Source organism: Trachypithecus francoisi, unplaced genomic scaffold (genome assembly GCF_009764315.1).
Source record: "Trachypithecus francoisi isolate TF-2019V2 unplaced genomic scaffold, Tfra_2.0 Lachesis_group5, whole genome shotgun sequence".
Taxonomy (NCBI): domain Eukaryota; kingdom Metazoa; phylum Chordata; class Mammalia; order Primates; family Cercopithecidae; genus Trachypithecus; species Trachypithecus francoisi.
Window position 1 is genome coordinate 43,272,075 of NW_022681470.1, and position 25,503 is coordinate 43,297,577.

General features: G+C 34.3%; 1 protein-coding gene across 3 annotated transcripts in view; it reads left to right on the forward strand.

The window, feature by feature from the left end:
- Positions 1-24,505, forward strand: part of ODR4 (odr-4 GPCR localization factor homolog) — a 42,114-nt gene extending 17,609 nt beyond the window's left edge. For 2 of the 3 annotated variants that reach the window (XM_033198597.1, XM_033198598.1), the window contains 5 exons: positions 3,883-4,011; positions 4,533-4,623; positions 11,673-11,858; positions 22,948-23,058; positions 24,211-24,505. In XM_033198597.1, coding sequence (XP_033054488.1) covers positions 3,883-4,011; positions 4,533-4,623; positions 11,673-11,858; positions 22,948-23,058; positions 24,211-24,278 — 585 coding nt within the window. In that variant the 3' untranslated portion in view covers positions 24,279-24,505. Of the gene's footprint in view, positions 1-3,882; positions 4,012-4,532; positions 4,624-11,672; positions 11,859-17,693; positions 17,777-22,947; positions 23,059-24,210 lie in introns of all 3 variants that reach the window. The other variant, XR_004434158.1, reaches the window with a different exon arrangement.
- The last annotated feature ends 998 nt before the right edge of the window (positions 24,506-25,503 follow it).

Here is a 25,503-nt window from a genome sequence, read left to right on the forward strand (position 1 = left end):
TGTTTGTTTGGGTTTTTTGGCTCAAGGATATTAAAATTTCAACATCAATAGCAGTTGAAAAAAATATGTACATATACATACATACATGATATGTATGCATGTGTGTAAATATTTTGGGTTGTAGCTTTTATAGTTAAAGTTGCAATTTTAACAACTTAAAAGTAAAAGATGTGTACACAGAGGTGCAAAGAGTTGTCATATGCTTAATTTGAAGTAGATTTATTAGATTTATACCCCTTTATTTGATAAAAATCACAAAGTATTAATTAGCAAGTTTTATATTTCTGTATGGTTGCATTAATTTACACATGTTTTCGAAAATTTAAAAGTTGGATATCTTGAAGAATAAAAAGTTAAAGCCACTAATTACTCCTAAAAATATACGTGCCTTTGATTTTAATCCTACTTGGAATTATCCTAAAGAACAGACCAGGGTATAAAATAGCACACGTGTGTTTGTAGGAAACTTTATTTCAATATTATACTGAATTTTGAAACGGAAATACTCTCAGGACTTGTCTTTTTTTGAACTGACTAGAATAGAATTAAAAGCAGTTTGGCATTTGAGGATATTTTAGTTTCTTCTTTTTCTGTGTGTAGCAATAAAGCATTAGTAAATTGTCTTTGGACTTATGCCACTCAGTGTGAGTTCTCAATTTCATTTTTCAATACCTTAGAAGTATTTTAGTCTTGATTTTCTACTTTGTCTTGATTTTAGAAGTGTCCTTTGTTTTGAGGCTGGCTATTCCTCTACTTATGTGCTCTTCACTAGTTAGGCTTACTACATGATTTATTAAACAATTTGGTTAAGACTATTTTATTAATAGTGTAAAATTGTAGTTGGGAGATGTATAGAGTGTGGGAATATAGAGAGATGAGTGGAAGATAATCTCATGAGATAATTTATTATAGTAATATTATATAGTATATTTTTGGCAGTCACTCCACCGATCACTTAACTGGAAATTTTGAAGTGATTAATATACAATAAGTAGTTAGTACTTATTGCCACTTTTCTCCCAGTTAAGTCTCATCGATTCCTTATTTGTAGTATTAAGCTTTTCTTTTATTTTTCATACAGTCCTGCTGTTATTAGCCTTATAACAGTATTGTTTTACCTAAATTAGCACAAATAACCCTTAACTGGTCTCTCTTCATCTATACATTCTTGTCCAAACTGATTGTTTCTCTAAAAACTCTTCTACCTTTGTTAGTATATCTCTTGAAATACTTTCCATTTATCTACTGTATCCTGTTTATACACTCAGATGATCATTTCTGAATCATAGTTTGTGTTCAGTTATTAATTTTTTTCAAGAAGTATTTATGGAGGTTGTACAATGGCCAGACACTGATTATGTTATTCTCCTTGCTCAAAATTTCTTAAGTGTTCTGTACTGACTAGTTAGAGAAGTCCAACTCAGGGTTCTTCATAGCCTCAACATACCTTTTTGTTCTTTCTTTCTACCTCTTTTTTTCTAGATGTATGCTTGCTGTACCTTTAAAACTTTGTATTTCCTGAACTATGTGTTATGTCTTTGCTCTTTTCTCTGTCACCCAAACTGTCAAAATCCTATCAGTACATTAAGATCTAGCCCAAATGCCATTACTTGTGTAAGATTTCATTTGGTTCCCATAAAAATGGGGATCTTCTCTTTTTCAAATATCATGTTAGCATCACAGAAGTTCCTTTACCTAAAGGCTGTTTGCCAGCCAGGTTATTCCTAAGTCCAGGTAATCAAGAGGAGTTTACATATGTAGACCCCAACTGGTTTACATTTCCACCTAAAAGGAATGAGTCAGACCTTATATTCTTTAAAACTTTTCCTGGCTGAGCATGGTAGCTCATGCCTGTAATCCCAGCACTTTGGGAGGCCTAGGCAGGGTGATTGCTTGATCCTAGGAGTTCAAGATGAGTCTGAGCAACAAGTGAAACCCTGTCTCTACAAAAAATACAAAAATTAACTGGGGGTGATGGTGTGCGCCTGTAGTCCCAGCTACTCGGGAGGCGAAGGTGGGAGGATCGATTGAGCCTAGGATCTTGAGGCTGCAGTGAGCTGTGATAGCACCACTGCACTCTAGGCTGGACGACAGAATGAGACCCTGCCTCAAACAAAACAAAACCGACCAACCAACCAAAAAATACCTCTTTTCTTTAATATGTGTGTGTATCTTCTTTAATAGTCTAATCTATTTTGGAAAACAGTGCCTTAATTAAATATAGATAGATAAATAGCTAGCTAGCTAGATAGATGTATATACACACACATACAAATATTTACATATACTAATATATAAATGTGTTATATGTTAAAAAGATATACGTTATATGTTAAATATGTAAAATAGAGCATTCTTTTTAGAGTAGTTTTGTCTACAGTAAAAATTTATGGAGTAGATAGAGGAAGCCTGTTACCCCACCTTATTGATGTATCAGTGAACTCTACATGTGTCATATGGAAGCTTATTCCAGATATCTTATCAGCATGGTCACACTGCTGCTTGGTTTGATGATAGCCATTTTTGAATGGACCCCGGACCTTTGGAGCTGTGTGGTCTGTGGCTAATTTTTTATCAACAAGTCCTTGACCATGTTAGAGTTTAAATTGTTTAACAACACCTAGAAGGTTTACATTACCTTAGATATTGCCTGAATTACACTGGACATCAAATAATGCTCTTTCGATAGCTATGCATTTAAATATTCTACTCTTCATTATTTTTCCGCATTTATTTTCCTGATTGCATAAGCACATAGGCACAAAGCACTTTTCACAAGTTGTATGATTTGACTCGTTCTTCAGAATTGATTTTGTTGTTGAATGACTTATACTCCAAGTGTTCTTAGAACATAAATTACTTCTTTACCATTTCTATTTTTTGGTTATCTTTTTAAATCATGATTTTTTGTTTCCATTATTATGGGCCTCTATTACAGGTTGAGTGTGCCTTGTTTGAAACATTTCTTGGGACCAGAAGTGTTTTGGGTTTGGGATTGTTTTAGATTTTGTCATATTTGCAGAATACATACCAGTTGAGCATCTCTAATCCAAAAATCTAAAATCTTATATGCTGTAATTAGCATTTCCTTTGAGCATCACATTGGTGCTCAATAAGTTTTGGATCTTGGAGCATTCAGGATTTTCAGATTAGGGATACTTAACCTGTAGTACTTTAACTATTTTGATGCTATCCTTGTTTTTGGCACTTATTAAGATGATGAGGTTGAAAATATATGTGAAATATCTGAAAACCAAACAAGAGCACTGGCATTCCTTAGACTGAAGAGGATGGGACTGTGAGATGAAAGTGACTGCTTACAACCACTGATACCATTTTCTGATAGCAGGCATAGTTGACTTGTTTCAGTTTTGCTGTGGAGCATAGCATTACTTTTAGTCTATGAAAGCTTTTGGTTGAAAGTGTGTAAATATATGTGTCTGAGCATTGCTTATAGTTTTACCATAGTTCTCACATCCCACTTTGTTATTGTTGAACTTATTTTGCATTGCACAACTTACATCTACTACATCATGTCTTTGTACATCTTTTAATCATCACAGTACTGATGTGAGTAATTTGCAAATAATATATTTTTAGGAACATATTGAGTGAATATTGAACCATTTTAGATGGTTATGTTAGAAAAATTTAGATGTAGTTGTGTTTAATTTCAGTATACTTTCAAAATGCCTGAAAAATAATATATAACTTACAAAAACAAATATGAAGGCCTTTAAATAATTTGCGGCAAATAATTTCAAATGCTTGGCTCAGTCAAAACTTTCTTCTGTCTTCATAAAATTGCTAATATGATGTTTAAATATTTCCTGTAGTTAATCATTGTTGGCTATTAGAACTTAAAGAGATTTTGTCTTTCAGCTCCTGAATTCAGACCACAGATCCACAGCCACAGTCCAGATATGTAGCGGTTCTGTAAACCTTAAGGGTGCTGTGAAATGCAGAGCTTATATCCACAGCAGTAAACCCAAAGTTAAAGATGCTGTGCAGGTACAAAAAGGAATAACTAGCGAATGAAAACATGTTGACTATTAACAAAAACCTAAAATTTTACCTTTTTTTATCTTATATTTTATAATTATTCATTTGATTTTAACTGATAACGGCCTGTTGTGCAGTCCAAATGTACCATATAACTGGTGTCAAGATTTTCATATGTAGAGGATCTATTTTGTGCCTTTTTAAAAATGATGACTATACAAGTTTAGTAAGTGTTCCACAGTTGTACATATTAGTATCTAATTTGGAACACTGCAATTATTTTTTTAGATATGAAACTTTATTCATTTATTTGGTTTTAATTATTTAGATATGGTCTAGGCAAATTTGTCATTAAACTATACACTTGTTAATAAGTATGCTAAATAAGTGGAAATAAAACATTGAATGATGTATCAGTTATTTAGTGGGCATGATTGTACTGGAAAGCAAATTATGTTTTTTTGTTAGTTAATAATGTAAATCCAAAGTATTTTATTTCTTACTGTGTTTTTATGTGTTTTTCCCTGTAGGCAGTAAAGAGGGATATATTGAACACAGTTGCTGATCGTTGTGAAATACTATTTGAGGATCTGCTTTTGAATGAAATTCCAGAAAAAAAAGTTATGAGTATAAAATAAGTACTTTTTTGCCTAACTTTGACTGATATAGTAATAAGATATCAAGATATAGCAAATACATCATCTTTTATAGCTACGTATCTATATTTTCAAACAGTGTATCATCTTTTATCATTGGATGAACATTTTTCAGTTGCTGCTCAGAAAATTTTTTTTTGAGACAGAGTCTCACTGTGTTGCCCAGGCTGGAGTGCAGTGGTGCAGTCAGGGCTCATCTGAAGCCTCAGCCTCTTGAGCTCAAGCAATCCTGCTACCTCAGCCTCCCTAGTAGGTGGGCCTGCAAGCACATGCCATGATGCCTGGCTCATTTTTAGTATTTCTTTTTTAGAGACAGGGTTTCGCCATGTTGCCCAGGTTGGTCTCAAACTCCTGCACTAAAGTGATCCACTGTCCTTGGCTTCCTAAAGTGCTGGCATTGTAGGTGTGAGCCACCGTGCTTGACTCTAGAAAAATGTTTTTGAACACTTTATCAAATTTAGCAAATTTGTCGACACTTAACAATTTCAGGGAGGATTTTTTAAAAAATTAATTCCAGGTGAACTTCTCCTGCCAGAATGAGTAAACCTTGTTGACATTTTAAAGTTAATATTTTTTGTTAATATCATGAGTATTTTAAATAATTTAGCCATAATCAAAATATTATTTATTAGTGTTAAATACTATATAATGGGTCCTTTAATAGGTACTATTTATATAAACTACATTAGTTTATATGCTTTTCAGCTATTACTCTAACAGACTTCATTAGGTTTAAAAAAGGCTAAGTTACAGTATCTTACCCTTTAATAATGATTGCAACTTTTGGGAAATATAACAATTTATACCATTGCAGTAATTGGTATTAAAAATTTTTTTAATCAAAAGCAAATTAAAATATTGAGTACACTTTTTAAAGCTACATCATCATCTCCCCATTCTTATTATTCCAATGTCACTGGATTTGAGATTCACATTTAGATATGTACATAATTGAAACATTCGTATTAATTAGCTTTGGGTCCAGCAATTCTCCTGCCTCAGCCTCCCGAGTAGCTGAGATTACAGGCGCCCGCCACCACAGCTGGCTAATTTTTGTATTTTTAGTAGAGACAGGGTTTCAGCATGTTGGCCATGCTGGTCTTGAACTCCTGACCTCAGGTGATCCACCCACCTCCGCCTCCCAAAATGCTGCAATTATAGGCATGAACCGCCGCACCTGGCCCACATTAGCTTTTGAAGGGGATATTTTTATGTTCGTAGGAAAACACAGCTCCTCTATTTAACCAACTACTTTTAGTACTACTGATAGCTAGTATATTAAGTTTCATGGACTAATTATAATCTTTTTTTTTTTCCTAGTATGCTAGATTCTATGGATGCCAGATTTAACATGTATCCTTCCCTTAATTCACAATTCTGAAGTTCCATTTACTAATAATTTATAATTTTATTTGACTCTTACATGAAACAATTGTGGATAGAGAGTTTTGGAAGGGCAGTATGTGGGACCTGTTCACGTGGTCCGTCAGTCTAGCAGCCCCATGTCAGTGTGGCTTGGTTTTTGCAGTTTGACTTTGAGTTTGTGTTAACTCCTGTGGTGTAAATCATTGCTTCACTTTCTGAGCAACAGTGTATGTTATAGCTGCATTGTGAGTTTCAGGATTTTCAGGGTATGAGGATGTATCCACCATTAATGTTAAAGATCTACCTTATCAGACACATTAGGATACTCTTTTCTATTTAAAAATCCTTTATAAAAGTGGTATTATATGGCCATCATGGTATTCTTTCATATTCAGTTAGTATTTTGAAATTTTTGCTGATGTTCAATTAATAAAATTAATGGCCCCTAACAGCAGTTGTACTGTTCTTATGTTAAACTTGATACATTTAGCAGTTAATGTTATAGCCTAATCCTAAATTTTTAAAAAGTGAAAAAGTTTTTACTGGTAATTGGGTGGCCTTGGGACCTGTGTGAAGAACATAGACTGTAGTTTGGTGGAAAGAATAAAGACTTTGAAGTTCTCAGGTTCTGTGTTTATTCTGCTCCTAGCAGAGTGACCTTAGGCAAACGACTTTATAGGCATTGAATTTTGTCTCCCTCCCTCCCTCCCTCCCTCCCTCCCTCCCTCCCTCCCTCCCTCCCTTCCTCCCTTCCTTCCTTCCTTCCTTCCTTCCCTCCTTCCCTCCTTCCCTCCCTCCCTCCTCTCTTTCTCTTTCTCTCTTTCTCCTTCCTTCTTTGTTCCTCTCCTCTCTCCTCTCTCTCCCTCTCTTTCTATGATCACATAGGTTTTGACATTCTTTTGATGTGATGTATCACATTATTCGCTTTTATATGTTGGATCATCCTTGAGTCTCTGGAGTAAATCCAACGTGATTATCATATATTATCTTTTTGATGTACTGTTGCATTTGGTTTGCTAGTATTTTGTTGAGGATTTTTGTGTCTGTGTTCATCGGGAATATTGTGTAGTTTTCTTTTTTGTGTCTTTGGTTTTGTTATTAAGGTTATGCTGATGTCATAGAATGAATTAAGAGTTCTCTGTGCTTCCTTTTTTTGTAATAGTTTGAGAATAATTGGTATTACTTCTTTTTTAAAGGTTCGGTATAAATCATTGGTAAAACCATCCAGTCTTGGAGTTTTCTTTGGAGATTTTTCATTACTGATTCAATCATGTGATTTTTTTATTGTTCTGTTCAGGTTTTCTATTTCTTCTTGTTTTCTTTCTGTCTTTTTTGCTCTCTCTCTTTCTTTTTCCTTTCTTTCTGCAAAGACTTTGAGGTTCTTGGGTTCTGTGTCTATTCTGCTGCTAGCAGAGTAACCTCAGACAAATGACTTTATAGGGATCGACCCTCACTCCCTGCCTGCCTTCTTTCCTTCCTTCCTTCCTTCCTTCCTTCCTTCCTTCCTTCCTTCCTTCCTTCCCTTTGCTTCCCTCCCCTCCCAGTCCCTCCTCTCCCCTTCCCTCCCCTCCCATCCCTTCCCCTCCCATCCCCTCTTCTCCCTTCTCCTCCTCTCCTGTCCTCTCCTCTCTCCTGTCTCCTCTCCTCCTCCTCCTCTCTTCTCCTCTTCCTCACCTGTCCCTCTCCTCTCCTTTCTCCTCTCCTCTCTCCTCTTCTTCCTTCCTTCCTCTTTTTTTTTTTTTTTTTTCTTTTTAATGACAGACAGGGTCTCTCTCTGTCACCCAGCCTGGAACGCAATAATGCAGTTATAGCTCACTGCAGCCTTGAACTCTTGGTCCTAAGCAGTCCTCCTGCCTCAGCCTCCTGAGTAGCTGGGACTACAGGCAAGGGCCACCACACCTGGCTGATTTTTTTTTTTTTTTTAACTTTTCTGTAGAGACAGAGTCTTTGCTGTGTTGGCCATGCTGTAGTCCCATGGCTGTGCACAGGTATGATCATAGCTAAATATAGCTTTGAACTCCTGGCTGTGAGGGATCCTCCTCCCTCAGCCTCCCAGGTAGCTGGGACTACAGGTGCACGGCAGTATGTCTGGGTAATCTTTTAATTTTCACTTTTTTTTGTAGAGATGGGGCCTTGTTATGTTGTCCAGGTGGTCTCAGACTCCTGGCCCCGAGTAACTTTTTAATCATATCTGTTGCTGAAAGAGGCCATTCTTTTCACAAAATTTCTATCTTTCTGATAGTTTGTAAGAATCACAGTGTTGAACTTAAAAGTAATTATTTATTTACATGCAACAGTGACTATATTAGAAATTAGGGGAAATAATATATTCCAGTTTGTAAGTATTCAAATAAGAATGAGATATTTATTTAATTTATTTAGATTTATTTTTTTCTAAAAATGATTTAAGCATATAAATCTTTAATTTATAAATTAAACCTGTAATTCTCAAAGCACTGGGAATTATAGGCATGAGCCACTATGAATGGCCCCATTTTCTTATATATAAAACAGGAATTATGGTAGCTACTTTTCAAGGCTGCAAGATTAAATAAGATGATGTTTGTAAGGCCCCTAATAAAATTGATTTAAGCCAAGCCCTCAGCAAGTGGTTTTGATACCATGTTGGAGATGATGGAGAAGAACTACTTACGTTAATTGTCTTTATAATGTCTTAACTTCAATTTTTGGGAAATTTAGCATATCTCAAACAGAAATAAGATGTAAATATATATTCAACACTTTAGTAGCAGGATAATTATTCCAACAATATATTAGTTGATCTTAAGTATCAAGATTTAATTTTTTAATTTTTTTTAAATTTTTTTAATTTTTAACTTTTGTGGATACATAGTAGATATATGTATATATATATGAGGTATATAAGATGTTTTGATACAAGCATGTGATATAAAATAATCATCATGGAGAATGAGTTATTCATCCCCTCAAGCATAAATAAATGTAAATTTTGATGTTGAATTTATACACCAAATTGTTAAATTTTAGATTTTGTCCTCATTTTACTTAGCTTATTTTTCTTATATACTGGTAAGATCTTATAGATGCTGTAATACAGTAAAATGTAGAACGTATGCCACAAAATTAACCTGAATTAGAGTATTTTTGCATGCATGTGGAAGTCCGTAAAGGACATAATAACTTTCTATTTCTGATCTCTGAAGTAAACCTAGGCTTTTAATTTTGGCTATCCAGATAAAAGAACTTAGTATGTCAATGTCAGTTTAAAACAAAAAACAAAAAACACCTCCAATTAATCCTTACACTTGTTGTGATCTTCCTCTTTGATTCCTCTTAAGATATAGCCTAAACCTTCTTCACTGTTATAAGTCTTCATTTGATCCTGCTCAACTTACTCTCATACATGACCTACTCATTGTGAAAATGGAGGTCATCAGTTATGAAACCTCTTACTTTTGCCCATCCTACATCAGTATCCTCTGTACCACTCCACTGTCTTCCCAGAACATTTGTAATCCTCTTTGCCTGTGCCCATGATTCCACTTTCTGAATAGCACTTTTCCTATCCCTGTATGCAGATGTCCTCCTGCCCTTTAATCTTCAGCTCTGCTATCACCTATTCTAAAATATTTCTATAAAAAATAAGTACATAAATAAATTAGAGGTTTCTATACTACTGTGATACCAGCTAGGACATTTGACCAATAGAAACCCAATTCTTACTATATTGGCTTAAATTTAGTTTTTTATTTGTTTTGAATTTATTCAGATAATTTTGAACTAAATACTGTGACATGAAGATATTCCTAAAGGATTCTGCTTTTGAATCGTTTTTGAGATGTGTCTTTTCAAAAAGATTTCTCCTCCCATTTAAACCTCAGACCAACAGAAAACGAGTCTTATTTAGATACTCAATTACTAATTTAGCGTCTTAATTTGAAAGTTATAAGTGCTTTTTTAAATTAGTAATTTAAATTTATTGGAACCAGTTATTTAATGTTTAATTTTTTTTAGCTTATTTTTCAGATAGACCAAGAATTGATGTAGTTTGAAATGGTTTTAAAATTTTGCATGCCAATTGCACATGCACATTATAGTCATTTCTGAGTTTTTATTTAATCTGTTTCAAGTAACTGTGGCCCAAAATAAAATAATATAGTCCTAATTTCAATGTGTGGATAATTTTTGTGCTACAGTACAAATTGCAGTACTATTCTTCCACAGCTAGGAGGCAGTCTGGTCAAAGAGTAAAATTTCTCTCCCAGTTCTCATGTGCAAACAAGATGATACACCGAATCTGGAATGAACACATAGTTTAAGCCATTGCATTTTCCGTGGCACTTAAGGCATTGTTCCTCATCTTCTGTTTGTAATTATGTAAAGTTACCGCTAGTTTCTTGACAACGAAGTCTAGGTTACTATTAAAGTAAGCCCTAGTTTTCCACTTGATCTTTAGTAACTTTTTAATCATATCCGTGGCTGAAAGAGGTCATTCTTTTCACAAAATTTCTATCTTTCTGATAGTTCATAAGAATCGTAGTGTTGAACTAAAAAGTAATCATTTACATGCAACAGTGACTATGTTAGAAATTAGAGAAAATAATACATTCCAGTTTGTAAGTATTCAAAGAAGAATGAGATATTTATTATTTACTTCTATTTATTTTTTCTAAAAATGATTTAAGGCTTTTTACAAAGAAGCATAAGTAAACGAGTGAAAATAAGTGTTAGTAATAAAGAGTCAAAGGGAAGTTAAAACAAAGAAAGCAAAATGGAGTTGGTGGTGAGATTGGTACACAAAAAATGTATGTATGACTAGATGTCCTAAACATCCTTGATATAGGAAGGGGGCTACATCTAGTAAGATGAAATTCATGGTGAGATTAGTACAAAAATGTATTCTATCACATCCTGTGCACTTGGTGTAAGGTGGCTGGTAATTTGGCTCCAAACTTGGATGAAGAAGAGAAAAACCAACTATAAAATGTACAGCGCCTATGAGGGTAAAACAAACAAGAGGGACAATGTTTCTGACATTAGGGACAAAATTGTCTCTTGAGTGTTCTTCATAGAACAGTGGGTCATATAAGAATGTGTAATCAACATCTTTACATTGAAGGCAATGATAAGTTTATTTTATTTTTATTTTTATTTTGAGATGCAGTCTCGCTCTGTTGCCTAGGCTGGAGTGCAGTGGTGCGATCACGGCTCACCACAGCCTCCACCTCCTGATTCAAGAAATTCTGCCTCAGCCTCACGAGTAGCTGGGATTACAGGCACCCGCTACCATGCCTGATTAGTTTTTGTATTTTTAGTAGAAATGGGATTTCACCATGCTGGCCTCATTGGTCTCCAACTCTTGACCTCAAGTGATCTGCCCACCTCAGCCTCTCAAAGTGTTGGGATTACAGGCATGAGCCACTGCACCTGGAGATAAATTTATTTTTCATGGGAGTATCATTTAGGTTTCTTGCAAAGACCAGAGGTTTTGAGGTAAAGCAGAATTTGGTAAGAGGAGTTTTGTGCCAGATCAACTAGAAAATGAAAAAATATTGACCTTTTTAAGCTTTATTTCTATTAGGTTTTTTTTATGTACTTCTAAAATATGTATCACTGATACCAGTGACAAACGTATCTAAATATTCATAATATTTTTTCTCCTTTTAGATTCTGAAAAAGAGTTCCACATCCTCCCTCATCGAGTCTTTATTCCCCTTCCTGGATCCACTGTAATGTTGTGTGATTACAAATTTGATGATGAGCCAGCTGAAGAAATCAGGGACCATTTTATGGAGATGTTGGATCATGCAATTCAAATAGAAGATTTGAAAATTGCAGAGGAAATAAACACAGGTCATTATATGATGCTATTTAATAATCTGATTAGATTACAGCTAAGATTTTACCTATGAGATGTCTCGTTTAAATGGCATGTCTTTAGATTTTTTAAAGCTAATTCTGTTTGACACTTCAAAATATTAACTGAGACATTTTAAAATATATGTTTAATTTTCTACATGTCTAGACATACAGTGAGTATTTCCCGGGAAATTGTACCAAAATTTAAGATACTAAGGTATTTTTCAAGCTTAGCAAGTAGATCTTAATAAAACAAGTTCAGCATTAAGTAGGTAAAATTACATGTCAGACTTGGTAAGTAAGCATCATGTCAGAACAGTAAGTTTTAAAACACTAATTTACTAAACATTTTCTCCATATTATTTGCCTTTTTTTAAATATCCCTTTCATGTAATTGGGATACTACGCCAAAACAGACAGTTCCAGAAATTAGATTACTTTCCTAGAGCGTAGATTTGCTGCACTATCTGGGTTTGATAACACATTTTTTTCCCCTGGCCATCACTTTCACATTTGAATTTACACTTTGGAAGACTGTTTTGTTTTGTTTTGCTTTATTTTTGTTTCTAGTGAGTTCAGGGTATGAAAACATGTCTATAAATAAATATGTAAATTCCTTTTCTGATTTCTTAGTTATTCCTCTTGGCATAGTTAATTCTCCCTTCAGGAATAGGGTGTTTGATTCAGAGTGCGCTTGAGATTATAGTGAGTCAAGTTAGTATTTGATTGGGGAACTTCAAATCTATAGTAAACTGCCTCAAGTTAGTTGCAAACTACCCTTTAGTTTTTCAGCAATGCCAGATCGTGATGTAGAGCAATAAGCTTGTTTCAGTGGGGAAAATAAAATATACTAAATTGCCCAGTGCGTGGTGTTAAAATAAAGAAGCAACTACTTTCTAATCCCGTGAAAACTAATAATTTTAAAGATATAACTGTAGCAGACGGAAAGAATCTGCTTTTTGAAAGTAGACTGGTAAAAATGTTTACTGCTTTCCAAAGTTTATTTTCCCTGGTTAGTGACTGCATTATCTCTGCCAACCAAACTTAGAATCACGAGGACAGGGATTTTTGTTTGTTTTGTTCACTTGTCTATCGTTAATGCCTAGCAATAGTTCTTGAGCCATTCTGTTGTTGAATAGATCTTATAATGTTGGTAGGATTATTCGAATTGACCTAATTTAACCTGTTAATACTGAAAACTATATCCCTAGCAGATGGGGATTCACTTTCTATTCTTCTTTATTTTACATACCAATCTGCCTCCCTGTAACCTATTCTTTCAGTAATATGCAGGAATAAAACATGAGTACCACTTCCTCGTTGAGACCATGCTTTAAATTTGAGAGCAACAAAAATGTTCTAAATATTTCAAAGCCGTATATTCTCATCTACCTTAAGCTGTTCTTTTTATTACAGTTTCCAGACCACATTTTTTTCTTACCACCTTGTTTGCCTTCCGGTAGATTAGGAATTTTTAACCTGTGAGCTCCAAAACCTTTGGTGTCAGAGCTGAACTTTTAGAAGGTTGACAAACCACTTGAAAGTAATTGTATGATTTTTTTCTGAAGAAAAGGTCTATCGCTTTCAAAGAGTTGGTAACTAAGAAAAATTAAAAATTACTTCTTAAATATACTCTGGTTTGTCTTTCTTGAAATATGTTACCCTGATGAAGTTAATGCTCTAAAACTAGTATCAGCCATTATTTATATATCTGCCAGGCACAGTTTTAAGAGTCTTACAAATACCAAATTATCATTCCTTATAACAACCCTCTGATGTAAATAATATTATTAATCCTGTTTTCCAGATGAGAGAATTAAGGCTCAGAAAGGCCAGGTAACTTTTCAAAGTTACATCGCTCATAATGGTGGAGCTAGAATTTATACTTAGGCAGTCGCAGTCTAGTTTTAGAGTCTGTGCCTCTTTTCTAAAAATTTTGTTTTACTGCCTTTCTGTGGGAGCTAAATAATGAAGTATAGTACTATTACTTTCCATGATCTAGATACATATTTTAGCCTGGCGTTCTTCATTCCATCCCTTTAAACATTTTCAAGTGTAAATGGATGATGTTACATTATCTTGGTTTAATTTCATCTAGATTATGTCAATATAATTTCTCATTTGTTGGCTGGAATCTTGGATCTCATGTTTATATAAACGTAATGTAAATATATGTTATGTTTATATATAATATAAACATATACATGTATATAAACATGTAATACAAACATTTTTGTTTATATATAAATAGAAATTATATTTATAAACATGTTTATATGTTTATGTATGTGAATATGTTTATAAAATACAATATAAACAATATAAAAAATGTTTTCTTATAAAAATATGAAATATAAATATATATCATGTTTATAATTTTTCGAATTATTTGTCACATTCTTAGTGCATATCACATTCTTAAACTAAGAATGACTAAGGGTAGCACTGTATGCAAAACTTGCCCCATTCACAAGTTACTTTAAAAGTCAGATATAAAAGAATAGGGAGTCATTTCATCGAGGTTTTTAAAATCTTAAAAATATTTCTGTCTTAAGTATTTTTAACTCATTTAATTTCATGTTGTATGTTAAACACAAGTATATAGACTAACACTATTTTATTCAGTTCTTTTTAAGTTATATTTTATTTTATTTTATTTTATTTTTTTGAGACGGAGTCTCGCTCTGTCGCCGGGGCTGGAGTGCAGTGGCCGGATCTCAGTTCACTGCAAGCTCCGCCTCCCGGATTTACGCCATTCTCCTGCCTCAGCCTCCCGAGTAGCTGGGACTACAGGCGCCCGCCACCTCGCCCGGCTAGTTTTTTGTATTTTTTAGTAGACACAGGGTTTCACCATGTTAGCCAGGATGGTCTCGGTCTCCCGACCTCGTGATCCGCCCGTCTCAGCCTCCCAAGGTGCTGGGATTACAGGCTTGAGCCACCGCGCACGGCCTTAAGTTATATTTTAACAAACAGTTAATAACAGAGGTTAATGTTCTTCCTTTACATTGCTAAGACATTAAAAAAAATTTAACTTGGGCAACATGGTGAAACCCTGTCTCTACAATAAAAACACAAGAATTAGCTGTAGAGGTTTCAGTGGGCCATGTTTACACCACTGCAGTCGAGCCTGGATGACAGAGTAAGACCCTGTCTCAAAAAAAAAAAATTAAGTAGCTTTGACCACTGTAATGTATTCCTAAGAGGTAACTATGGTAACCTGGCATGACAGCCTCCCAAAACCAAAACTAAAACCCAATAAATTTGAATTCTCATGAAACCATTATATTTAACCATTGCATTTCAGCAAACATCTGTTGAGAGAGCAAAAAGGGCCTTTGCCTCTCTGGCTTAACTGTTGTATTTCTAGCACTTTACTAAGAGCTTAGCCTTAGCACGTCATAGGTTGTCAGTAGATATTTGTTGACTGAATAAATTATTTATTTTGTCAGTCCTATGGATTGGGATCCAAAGAACAACAAAATGCTGATCCTGTCTTCAAGGAGCTAAGTAGATTTTTGTTTGTTTGTTTGTTTTTTCAGTCAGAGTCTTGCTCTGTCTCCTAGGCTGGAGTGCCCAGGTGCATTCTCAGCTCACTGAAACCTCTGCCTCCCAGGCTCAAGCGATTCTCTTGCCTCAGCCTCCTGAGTATCTGGGATTACAGGCGTGTGCCACCAAGCCTGGCTAATTTTTGCATTGTTAGTAGAGATAGGGTTTCACCATGTTGGTCAGGCTGGTCTCGAACTCCGGACCTCGTGATCCACCCGCCACGGCCTCCCAAAGTGCTGGGATTACAGGTGTTAGTCACCATGCCCAGCCAATAGAGTTTTTAAAAAAATGTCTGTGTAGATACTATGTTTTTACTAACTTCAGGCTAGTTCAAACTAGGTAAACTCCTTCACTAAACTTTCTTGTAGTTCGCTCTTCTATGCTGTTCTGCTATAATACTTTACATACTTGTAATTATTTAAATCATCAATTGCGTATTTAATGTTGATCTTTCACATTAGACTGTAAGATTTTTGAAAGTAAGTAGAGTATTTATTTATCTGTGCCTAAAACATGGTAGATGTTCCTAAGTATTTGTTAGTGATTCATAAATACTGAATAAATGATTGTTAGGAAACTACAGCATATCTTGTTTTCACATTTATTTTATACTTGACAAATTATAAGCTTATGCCTGGACAGACAAGGTTTTTAAGGTTTGTGTAGTATAGTATACTGAACATGTTGAAGGTTTAAAAAGGCCATAATATTCATAGATGTATGGCTGAAAATGTATAGTTCAGAACATTTTCAGGAGTATTGAACGTTTAAGACATGAAATTATGTCTTTTATAGGAAAATATGTAGCACTAGTTGTTGTCCCAGAAATTTTAATCTAGTTTACAGCATTTAGTATGTCTATTTATCAGATCAGTATGTCTATTAAAGAAATTTTAATCTAGTTTACAGCATTTAGTATGTCTATTATCAGCTTATGCTCTGTTCAAGACAGTATAATAGATATGAATCAGTAACTTGATTCCTTTCCTTTAGAAGCCTAGAGGAAAGATAGAATGTATATGCGTGATTAGTTATGCAGAGAATGTAGTAAGGTCCTAAGAGTACCTAAGTACTCCATCAAAATTAGTGATCAGAATTTTAGGGTCTCCAGTGATTTGGTTAATAATTTAATCAGAAAAAAGTCTATTATAGACATTACCAGTAATCTATAATATACAGTAACAAAGTTTTGGCATTCCTATATTAAAATTTTAGTGGACCAGGCACGATGGCTCATGCCTGTAGTCCCAGCACTTTGGGAGGCTGAGGCAGGTGGATCACCTGAGGTCAGGAGTTCAAGACCAGCCTGACCAACATGGAGAAACCCCGTCTCTACTAAAAATACAAAGTTAGCCGGGCATGGTGGTGCATGCCTGTAAACCCAGCTACTCGGGAGGCTGAGGCAGGAGAATCACTTTAATCCGGAAGGCGATGGTTGCAGTGAGCCAAAATCATGCCATTGCGCTCCAGCCTGGGCAACAAGAGTGAAACTCTGTCTCAAAAAAAAAAAAAAAAAAAAAATTTAGTAAATTATTTCCCTTTTTGTATTCTTTATTACAGTTGAGTATCCCTAATCTGAAAATCTAAAATCTGAAATGCTCCAAAATTTGAACCTTTTTGAGCACTGATATGCTCAAAGGAAATAGTAGAGCATTTCAGATTTTGGATTTTTGGATTAGGAATGCTAAGCTGGTGTACTGCAAATATTTCAGAATTCAAAAAAATCTGAAATCTGAAACACTTACGATCCCAAGCATTTTGGACAAGGAATACTCAACCTGTACTACTTTTATGTTTCACTTCAACTGAAAGGTCACTGAAAGCACATACCAGTTTTATAAATTGATGCTCTATACAGTGTATAATCCTACTTGTGTTGAAAGTTTCATAGTTTTGAATGATATTTACTTTTGCAAATAAATAAAAGTTTTAATTTTAGCCTCAAAACAATATACTTTTTTTCCATTATTGTCAGATATAAATGCTAGTCTCTAATGAACTGTTTATTTATATACTAAATATATTTTAATCCTCTTTCTTGAGTTCCCTCAGTAAACTTTATCATTAGCATTATTTGTACCTTGTTAAATATTAGCATGAACCAGTAAATATGAAATACCTTAAAATAACTTTAAAATCTTAGATAATATATAAATATTAATACATATGTCTGATTTATGGATTTTCATTTTCATAAACCTTTAATATTAAAACTTAGTTATATGTTTCACACTGTATTTAAAAATTATTTACTGTCTATATTTCTCTTTTTTATGCTGACAGTCTAGTATAGAGATGGATTAACAGTAGCAAGAGTTTAATATTACAAGAACAAAGGAAGCAAAACAGCAATTTGGAAAGTTTAGGTGTGTATACTTACATGTATGCCATATTAAACTCATGGTTTCTAGATGATATTACACATTTTTCTAATATTGTATAATGTATTGAAGATATTTCAGTATGGTAGGTATGATCCTTTCAGGACTCTGCCCTGTTTTTGAAACTTACGTGAATCTCGAGTGAGTGAGTGAGTGAGTGAGTGAGTGATGTCTATTCTTGGTTGCCTATTATGTATTAGGATTCTACAGATAAAATATATAGTCCTGACTCTCAAGAAGCCCACAGTGCAATGGGAAATACAAAGAAATGAGTTACTCCAAAACAAAGTGGCCCATGTGCTATAATGTGCTGACCTGTGGCTTTATTATTAATATCTAATTATTTAAAATTATTAATTGCTAAAACCACTAATAACTCTATAACAAGAATGAACAGAGAAGCGTCAGAACTCTTAGCAGAGGCACTATCTCTGTAAGGGACTCAGGGAAAGCTTCTTAGAGCAGGGGGCATTTGAGTTCATTTTGAAGGATGAATACAAGTAAAAGTAGCTTTTTAGGAATTGAACACTGGTATGAGATGTATTACAACCAAGAATATGACTTACCTAGAAGTATATTAGTTTTGCTTCATCAAGCATTTGTTAAATTGGAAGGAATGATTTAGTAATTATGCATATTTATTATAAAGAACACATTCTCAAATAATAGAATAAAAACATACATTTTAATAGAAAAATTAAGTGCGTTTACATAAACATCCTATGTTTTTTAAGAATTATATGCACTTATTCACTCATTTACTCATTTAATCATTTACTCAAAGATATTAAATGCCACAATTTTACAAAGATAATGTCCAGGAGTCCAGGCCTGCCACTTAAAACTAACCTTAAAGAAGTCCCCTCTGAGTCCTAGATTCTCTTGGGGTTGCTGTGAGAATTTGGTAAAACTGTTAGGGAAAATACTTTCTAAACAGAGATATATAAATGGAGGATGATGTTAACACATTATTAGGCTTTTAAATACTGAACCTCTGACTTGTAATGAAAAATATTAATGTTAAAGTATGAAAATGTTTTATAATATGTGTAAGTTTTCCTAAATATTTGAAATTAGAGTTTCCATATAAAATAAACCACAAAAAAGTGGAGCTCAAATGTTCAAATTCAGAAATTGGAATCAATTACTACATATTTAGGAACGTTAAATTTGCTATAAATATTTTGCTTTATCTTCTAAGTATTTAACATTACAGGTTGAGTATCCCTAATCTGAAAGTCTGAAACACGAAATGCTCCAAAATTAGAAACTCTTTGAGCACCAACATGATACTCAAAGGAAATATGCTCATTAGAACATTATGGGTTTTGGATTTCAGATTAGGGATGCTCAACCAGTAAGTACAATGCAAATAATCCAAAATTTGGAAAAAAAAAATCATTTCAGGTAAGGGATGCTCAACTTATATTATTTACCTGATTATTACTTGTTTCTGTTCTATAGTATAGTTGCCAAGTAGTTGCTATGTTTAAAATACATATTTGCCAAGTAAGTATCTTAAAATAACATACTTTTAAATGACTTAAGAGATAAGGAACAATTTGTTTGTCAAACTGACTCACTTGAGGTGACGGATAACTGGCTTTAAAATTTCTTAGCTGTGTTAGTCATCTCCTAGTTGACATTAACTTAATAATTTCAATGTACTTTTATCAACAGTACCATCTAAAAAATTTTGAAGTCACACCTTTAAAATCTGGTGAACCTCATCTTTGCCAGTATCAGAGCTGAAATTAATTTTTGTCATTTGGTTAAACATTGACAATTATAAAGGAAAAATGAGTAATACTGAAGATACAATTTTATGGCTACATCGCTGACTATAATTATACATCAGTAATTTAGGATTTAGGGATAGGAAGAACACAGCCAACGGAGTTCAAGTCTTAACATTTTATTTTAAGCTTTTAAATAGTCCTGCCTACCTATCAGCAACTTGGAATGAAATCTGAACACGTCTGCAACTTTTGCATGCATTCACAGCCCTTGTTTTCTCTATCTTTTTGACAGCTGCTCAAGAAGAGTACTTTCTTAACAATAATGATCAATTTTCGATTTGTCTGAATTTAAAATTACTTGGTTTTAAGGAGTGGTCGAGATCTAATGTTGTATTGAATCACTGTGTTATTTGTATTTAAATTTCATGTAATATATTAAAATATTGGTGAAATAACACAGTGCCTGAGATTAGATTTAAAAATCCTACAAGCCCCCACCAAAAATAAACAAGTAAATTGCTATTTTCGTTATTGAAAAACATTCTGCTTCAGTAAAATCATCTCAAATTTGTATCAAACCACATGATTTTATATGACAGATTTAAAAATGGAAATAGCAGGGCAATGGAATGCCTTTTATAAAAGTAAATTATTTGTGCAGAGTACAATCTTCTAGAGCATGATCTTCATATGTAATATTCAATGTTAAATATATAAGTAATATGACAACTAAAACAATTTTGTTTTTTTTTTGTATGCAAGTATTCAAGTAATAAAGTTCCTATAGCAAATAGGTATAATTCACACCATCCATTATTTTTGTTTATTATCTGATAATAAGGATTTTATTGGCCCAAATATGGGGGAAAAAAAAATAAACCTTTTTTTTTTTTGAGACGGAGCCCAGGCTGGAGTGCACTGGCACTATCTTGGCTCACTGCAAGCTCCGCCTCCTGGGTTCACGCCATTCTGCATCAGCCTCCTGAGTAGCTGGGACTACAGGTGCCCGCCATCACGCCCGGCTAATTTTTTTTTGTATTTTTAGTAAGAGACGGGGTTTCACCATGTTAGCCAGGATGGTCTCAATCTCCTGACCTCGTGACCTGCCCACCTTGGCCTCCTGAAGTGCTGGGATTACAAGCGTGAGCCACCGTGCCCAGCCAAAAAATACCTTTTTAACAGAGATATTTGTTCATAGAGCCAAATGTTGTTTTTGTTTTTATTTAACGTAAAACTGTATTAGCCATTCAACTTTTAGACCTATGGACTGAAGTTGGAAGAAATTTTAAATTACTAGGCTAATATAGTCTGGAACCGAGGTATTATAGCCCTTGAGAAACCTAGAAACTGGAAATATAGAAAACTAGATATTCCTAGAGACAGTTCATAAGAATTTGTTGTTCTTTGTGACTGGTTTCATGTGAGAATAGAAAAAAAAGCGGGGGGGGGGTTGTTGTTTGTTTTTAAAGTAATTTAGTTGTATGCTTGAAGAAGAAAAAAAAGAATGGTGGCATCCTTGATTCTAATAAGATAGTTACTAGGAATTATTTATGAAAATCAAACTTTATGAGAAATTAATGACAAGTAGGTAATTTTTTTTTTCTTTTTCATCCATTTTGGTATCATAGATACCTATTTCAGTAAGTTTATATGTCATTCTTTTGAACTTGTGCTAGTATATTAGGGTGCAAAGATGTCTGTAAGAACATTGTAAATTCAACAATAAGCTATTTTACTTTAAACAATAAGATTTGCTATCTCTCTTGAGTTCTCTCTCTCTTTTTTGGGGAGTGGTGAGGGTAAATAAACAGATCAATCTAAAGTAGTTGCTTTCATAACCTAGTTCCCTAGAGTTCTATAGAGTAGCATTCTTCTGTCACCTCTAGGATAGAAGTAAGGAGCTGGTCTGACTCCAGGAGTCCTCCCTCCCAGCTTCAGCCTGGCTAGCATACTTTCATCTTTTTTACACACTGAGAATTTCTGTCAGATTTTCTTTGTTTTCATAGGATTCTTCAGTCCTAGGGGAAAAAAATTGAAAACTGTTAGCCTGTGTGGTCTCTGAGGATGTTATCAGTTCACACACTTTCATTGAGCATTAAATAAATTCAGATAGGCCAACCTACATAAATTGCTGTCAGCATAATGAAGTAGAAAGAGAACTTGTGTCCAAGTCATCAGTCAAATGCCCGTGATGGTCAAATACGCAGGTTATGTTTTCCATTTGTAAAATGTGATAATGTCCTTGCCTTGCTTACCATTCAGAGTTGTTTTAAGGTCAAAATTTTTATCATAGTTTAAATTTCAAGTTGGATTAAGAGTTAGCAGATTTTTTTTGTGCAAATAAATATTTTAGGCTTTGTGAGCCACATAGGGTCTTTTTCACATATTCTTTTTTTTAACAGTGTTTTAAAAATATAAAAAATAGATTTTTAGTTTAAGAGCTTTTACAAAAATAGGTCATGAGCCAGAGGCCCATGTACTGCAATGTGCTAGTCACTGGTTTTATTACTAATATCTAATTATTTGAAATTATTAATTGCTAAAACCACCAATAATGATATAAATTAGGCTGGGCACGGTGGCTCCCACCCACCGTGTGATCCCAGCACTTTGGGAGGCCAAGGCGGCAGATCCCTTGTGGTCAGGAGTTGGAGACCAGCCTGGCCAACATGGCGAAATCCCGTCTCTACTAAAAATACAAAAACTAGGCCGGGCGTGGTGGCTCATGGCTGAAAAAAAAAAAAAAAAGTAGTCTCAGGAGTGAAGTTTACTCTGCTATGAATTTTGGTATAAATGTATCTCTACTACTATATAGTAACCAAATTATTATTATTATTATTATTATTATTTTTTTTGAGACAGAGTCTCACTCTTTCACCCAGGCTGGAGTGCAGTGGCGTGACCTCGGCTCACTGCAACCTCCATCTCCCAGGTTCAAGCAGTTCTCCTGCCTCAGCCTCCCAAGTAGCTGGGACTGCAGATGCATGCCGCCACGCCCGGCTAATGTTTTGTATTTTAGTAGAGACAGGGTTTCACCATGTTGCCCAGGCTGGTCTTGAACTGCTGAGCTCAGGCACTCTGCCTGCCTCAGCCTCCCAAAGTGCTGGGATTACACGCATCAGCCACCACACCTGACCAACAAATTACAATTTTTGAAAGTCATTCAGAACTGGCTGTGTGGCCCTCTGATTTAGTTCAATGATAAAGCTACATTGTTTTGAAAACTGTCAATTTGACATATATTCTATTAAATTTAATTCACCTACAATTGATAATGAGCAAATTCATTATGTTATATAAAAAACAAGTAGAATGAAAATGGTGTTGATTGTATAGTTTTTATAATGTTCTTTAAAACTCAGTTTCATTTGTTAATCCTTATTTTATGTGAAATTTATTATTATTATACTCTTTCAGCTTGTATGAGTTCCTCTATGAGTAGTCACGCTTCATTGGACAACACAGATGATGAACAACCAAAACAGCCAATTAAAACTACAATGTTATTGAAAATTCAGCAGAACATAGGTATTTAATTTTACTTCTTTGATAGCACTGAAAACATATTTAGATTTGAGTTTTCTTGTTACTTTAAAATTTTTGTATTTCATTTCGCTTTCTTAAGATTGCTAGACTTAGCAGTATTTATTGAGTATTATGGAAAGTGCCAGGCCCTAGAGATAGAAAGACTTATAATTCATACATTGTCATGGGTGCCCTCAAAGATGACGCATCCTATTAATTTTTAAAACATTCTTAAAAGAAAAAATGCAGAGTTTTGGGAATCAGTTAGTATAGTAGGGCTAATGTTTTACAAACTGGTATTCCTAGAATTACTATCACAGGAGGTTTTGATGTGTGTTCTATGACAAAAAATGTCAAATTCAAGTCAGGAATTTTATAATGTATTTTTATATTTTAAAGGCTCTAAGAAATGCAGAATTATTTTAACATTTTCAGACTTTTTGAACAAGGAACATGCAGACTATTGTTTAATGGGGTAACAATTTGAGAAATACTAAGTATTAAGACTTCTGACTGAGAGTTAGGAGCCAGAAGATTTAATTGTAGTTCTTGTCATTCATTAGATAAATTTAATTAATTTTTTTTGTACGTGTGTGTGTCTGTCTGTCTGGACTACTATGGCCAGTTTCTTTCTTTAGCTTACTATAATCAGGAAAAAATAAAAGTTACAACTTAGATATACTAATTCTTAGATTTTATAATGGTTGAACATGAACTGCAGTTTTCAGTAGCTACACAAGTTACACAAGTGGCTTTACATTATAATGGTTGAGAACTGCTGCCTACTGGAACTGCCTTTTTTTTTTAACCTAAGTAGCATAAGATAGTTGGTATGCCAATAAAAATATTTATATAAGCCCTTTAAAGTGTTTGTTATTTTTTCTCTTAGATACGTCTCAGTGCACATTTGTGCAAGAAAGATACTTTATCCAACATTCGAAGTCTAGTTTTTCAACTTATGACTATATTTTTCTCTAAGATGTTACTGCCTTTTAGTATATACATATGTATGTGTATGTAAGATTGTTTGTTTCTGTGTTTGTGTATTGTCGTTTTTTAGGCCCATCAGTTACCCACATTTCAGAGCCTAGGATTAGTTTGGCCTTTCTTTTGCTCATTCCATTTTCATTTGTTCTGTGTTTGTTTTACTTTTAGGTGTGATTGCAGCATTTACAGTTGCAGTCCTTGCTGCTGGTATCTCCTTTCATTACTTCAGTGATTAGGGTGAGGCACAAAGAGTTTCTTGATCATCCAGAGAACATTGACAGATAATTATGAATAATAAAGATGTTAATCCATCTGTATTTAAAACAGTAGCAGCCAGATCTGCTGCCATGATGCCTATTTGGTGTGTTTCTGATTAAAATGAAATCACAAGCTGCCTTGTTTAGCCTGCTTTACATTGTAGGTGGCCCACATTTCCAGAAATAAAGTTATGCATCTAGATGGACGCTGCATGTAACAAATCATTACTATCTATTTTTTAAAAGGTTCAAAATGATGGGATATGATCATAGATTTTAGTCTTACTAATCTGAATCACATATTAATCAGGACATTAAAAAATTGAACAGAGGCATGGTGGCTCACACCTATAATCTCAACGCTTTGGGAGGCTGAGGCAGGAGGATCACCTGGGGCTAGGAGGGAGTTGGAGACCAGCCCGGATGACATAATGAGATTCTGTCTCTACTGGAAAAAAAAAAAAAAAAAAATTAGCTGGACATGGTGACATGCAGCTCTAGTCCCAACTACTTGCAACTACTTGGAGGCTGAAGCGGGAAGATCACTTGAGCCCAGGAGTTTGAGGCCGCAGCGAGCTATGATCGCACTACTATACTCCAGCCTGAGTGACAAAATGAGACCTTGTCTCTAAAATAAATAAGTAAATTTAAAAAGTAAAAAAAAAATAGTAATTTGACCAGTCAATGTTGATGCAACGTCTTAATAATAGAGCACCAGGAGAAGTTTCTACCAAGTGAAACAACAACCTTACGATCAGCTCATCTTCTAGGAGTTTTCTAACATGCACTCATTTCCTATATACTGTGTGTTTTATTCTGATCAAGGGGTAGGGAACCTTTCCAGAGAGGTCCCATTAGTAAGAAATGACATAAAATATGTGCTTTCTCAGGTTACTATATAACTGTTTTAGTATACTTAATATACAAAATAAGACTTTTGCTTCCAGCAAGTATGTTAGGCTAGATATTATAAAACAACTAGATCCTGAATAAAATCTGCTTTTGAATGGGTTCACAGGAAGTAGGAGAACTTTCAAGAACCATACTTCTACCTTTCCTCTGCTACAAGAAATGGATGCATTTTAAGTTAGGAGTCATGAATACTGTATTGACCATACAAGTGGACTATGCTTGTCTGGATGGCAGATACCAATAGCAACACTGCCATATTCAGTTTGCCTCAAATCAGAAACAAGAAGACATC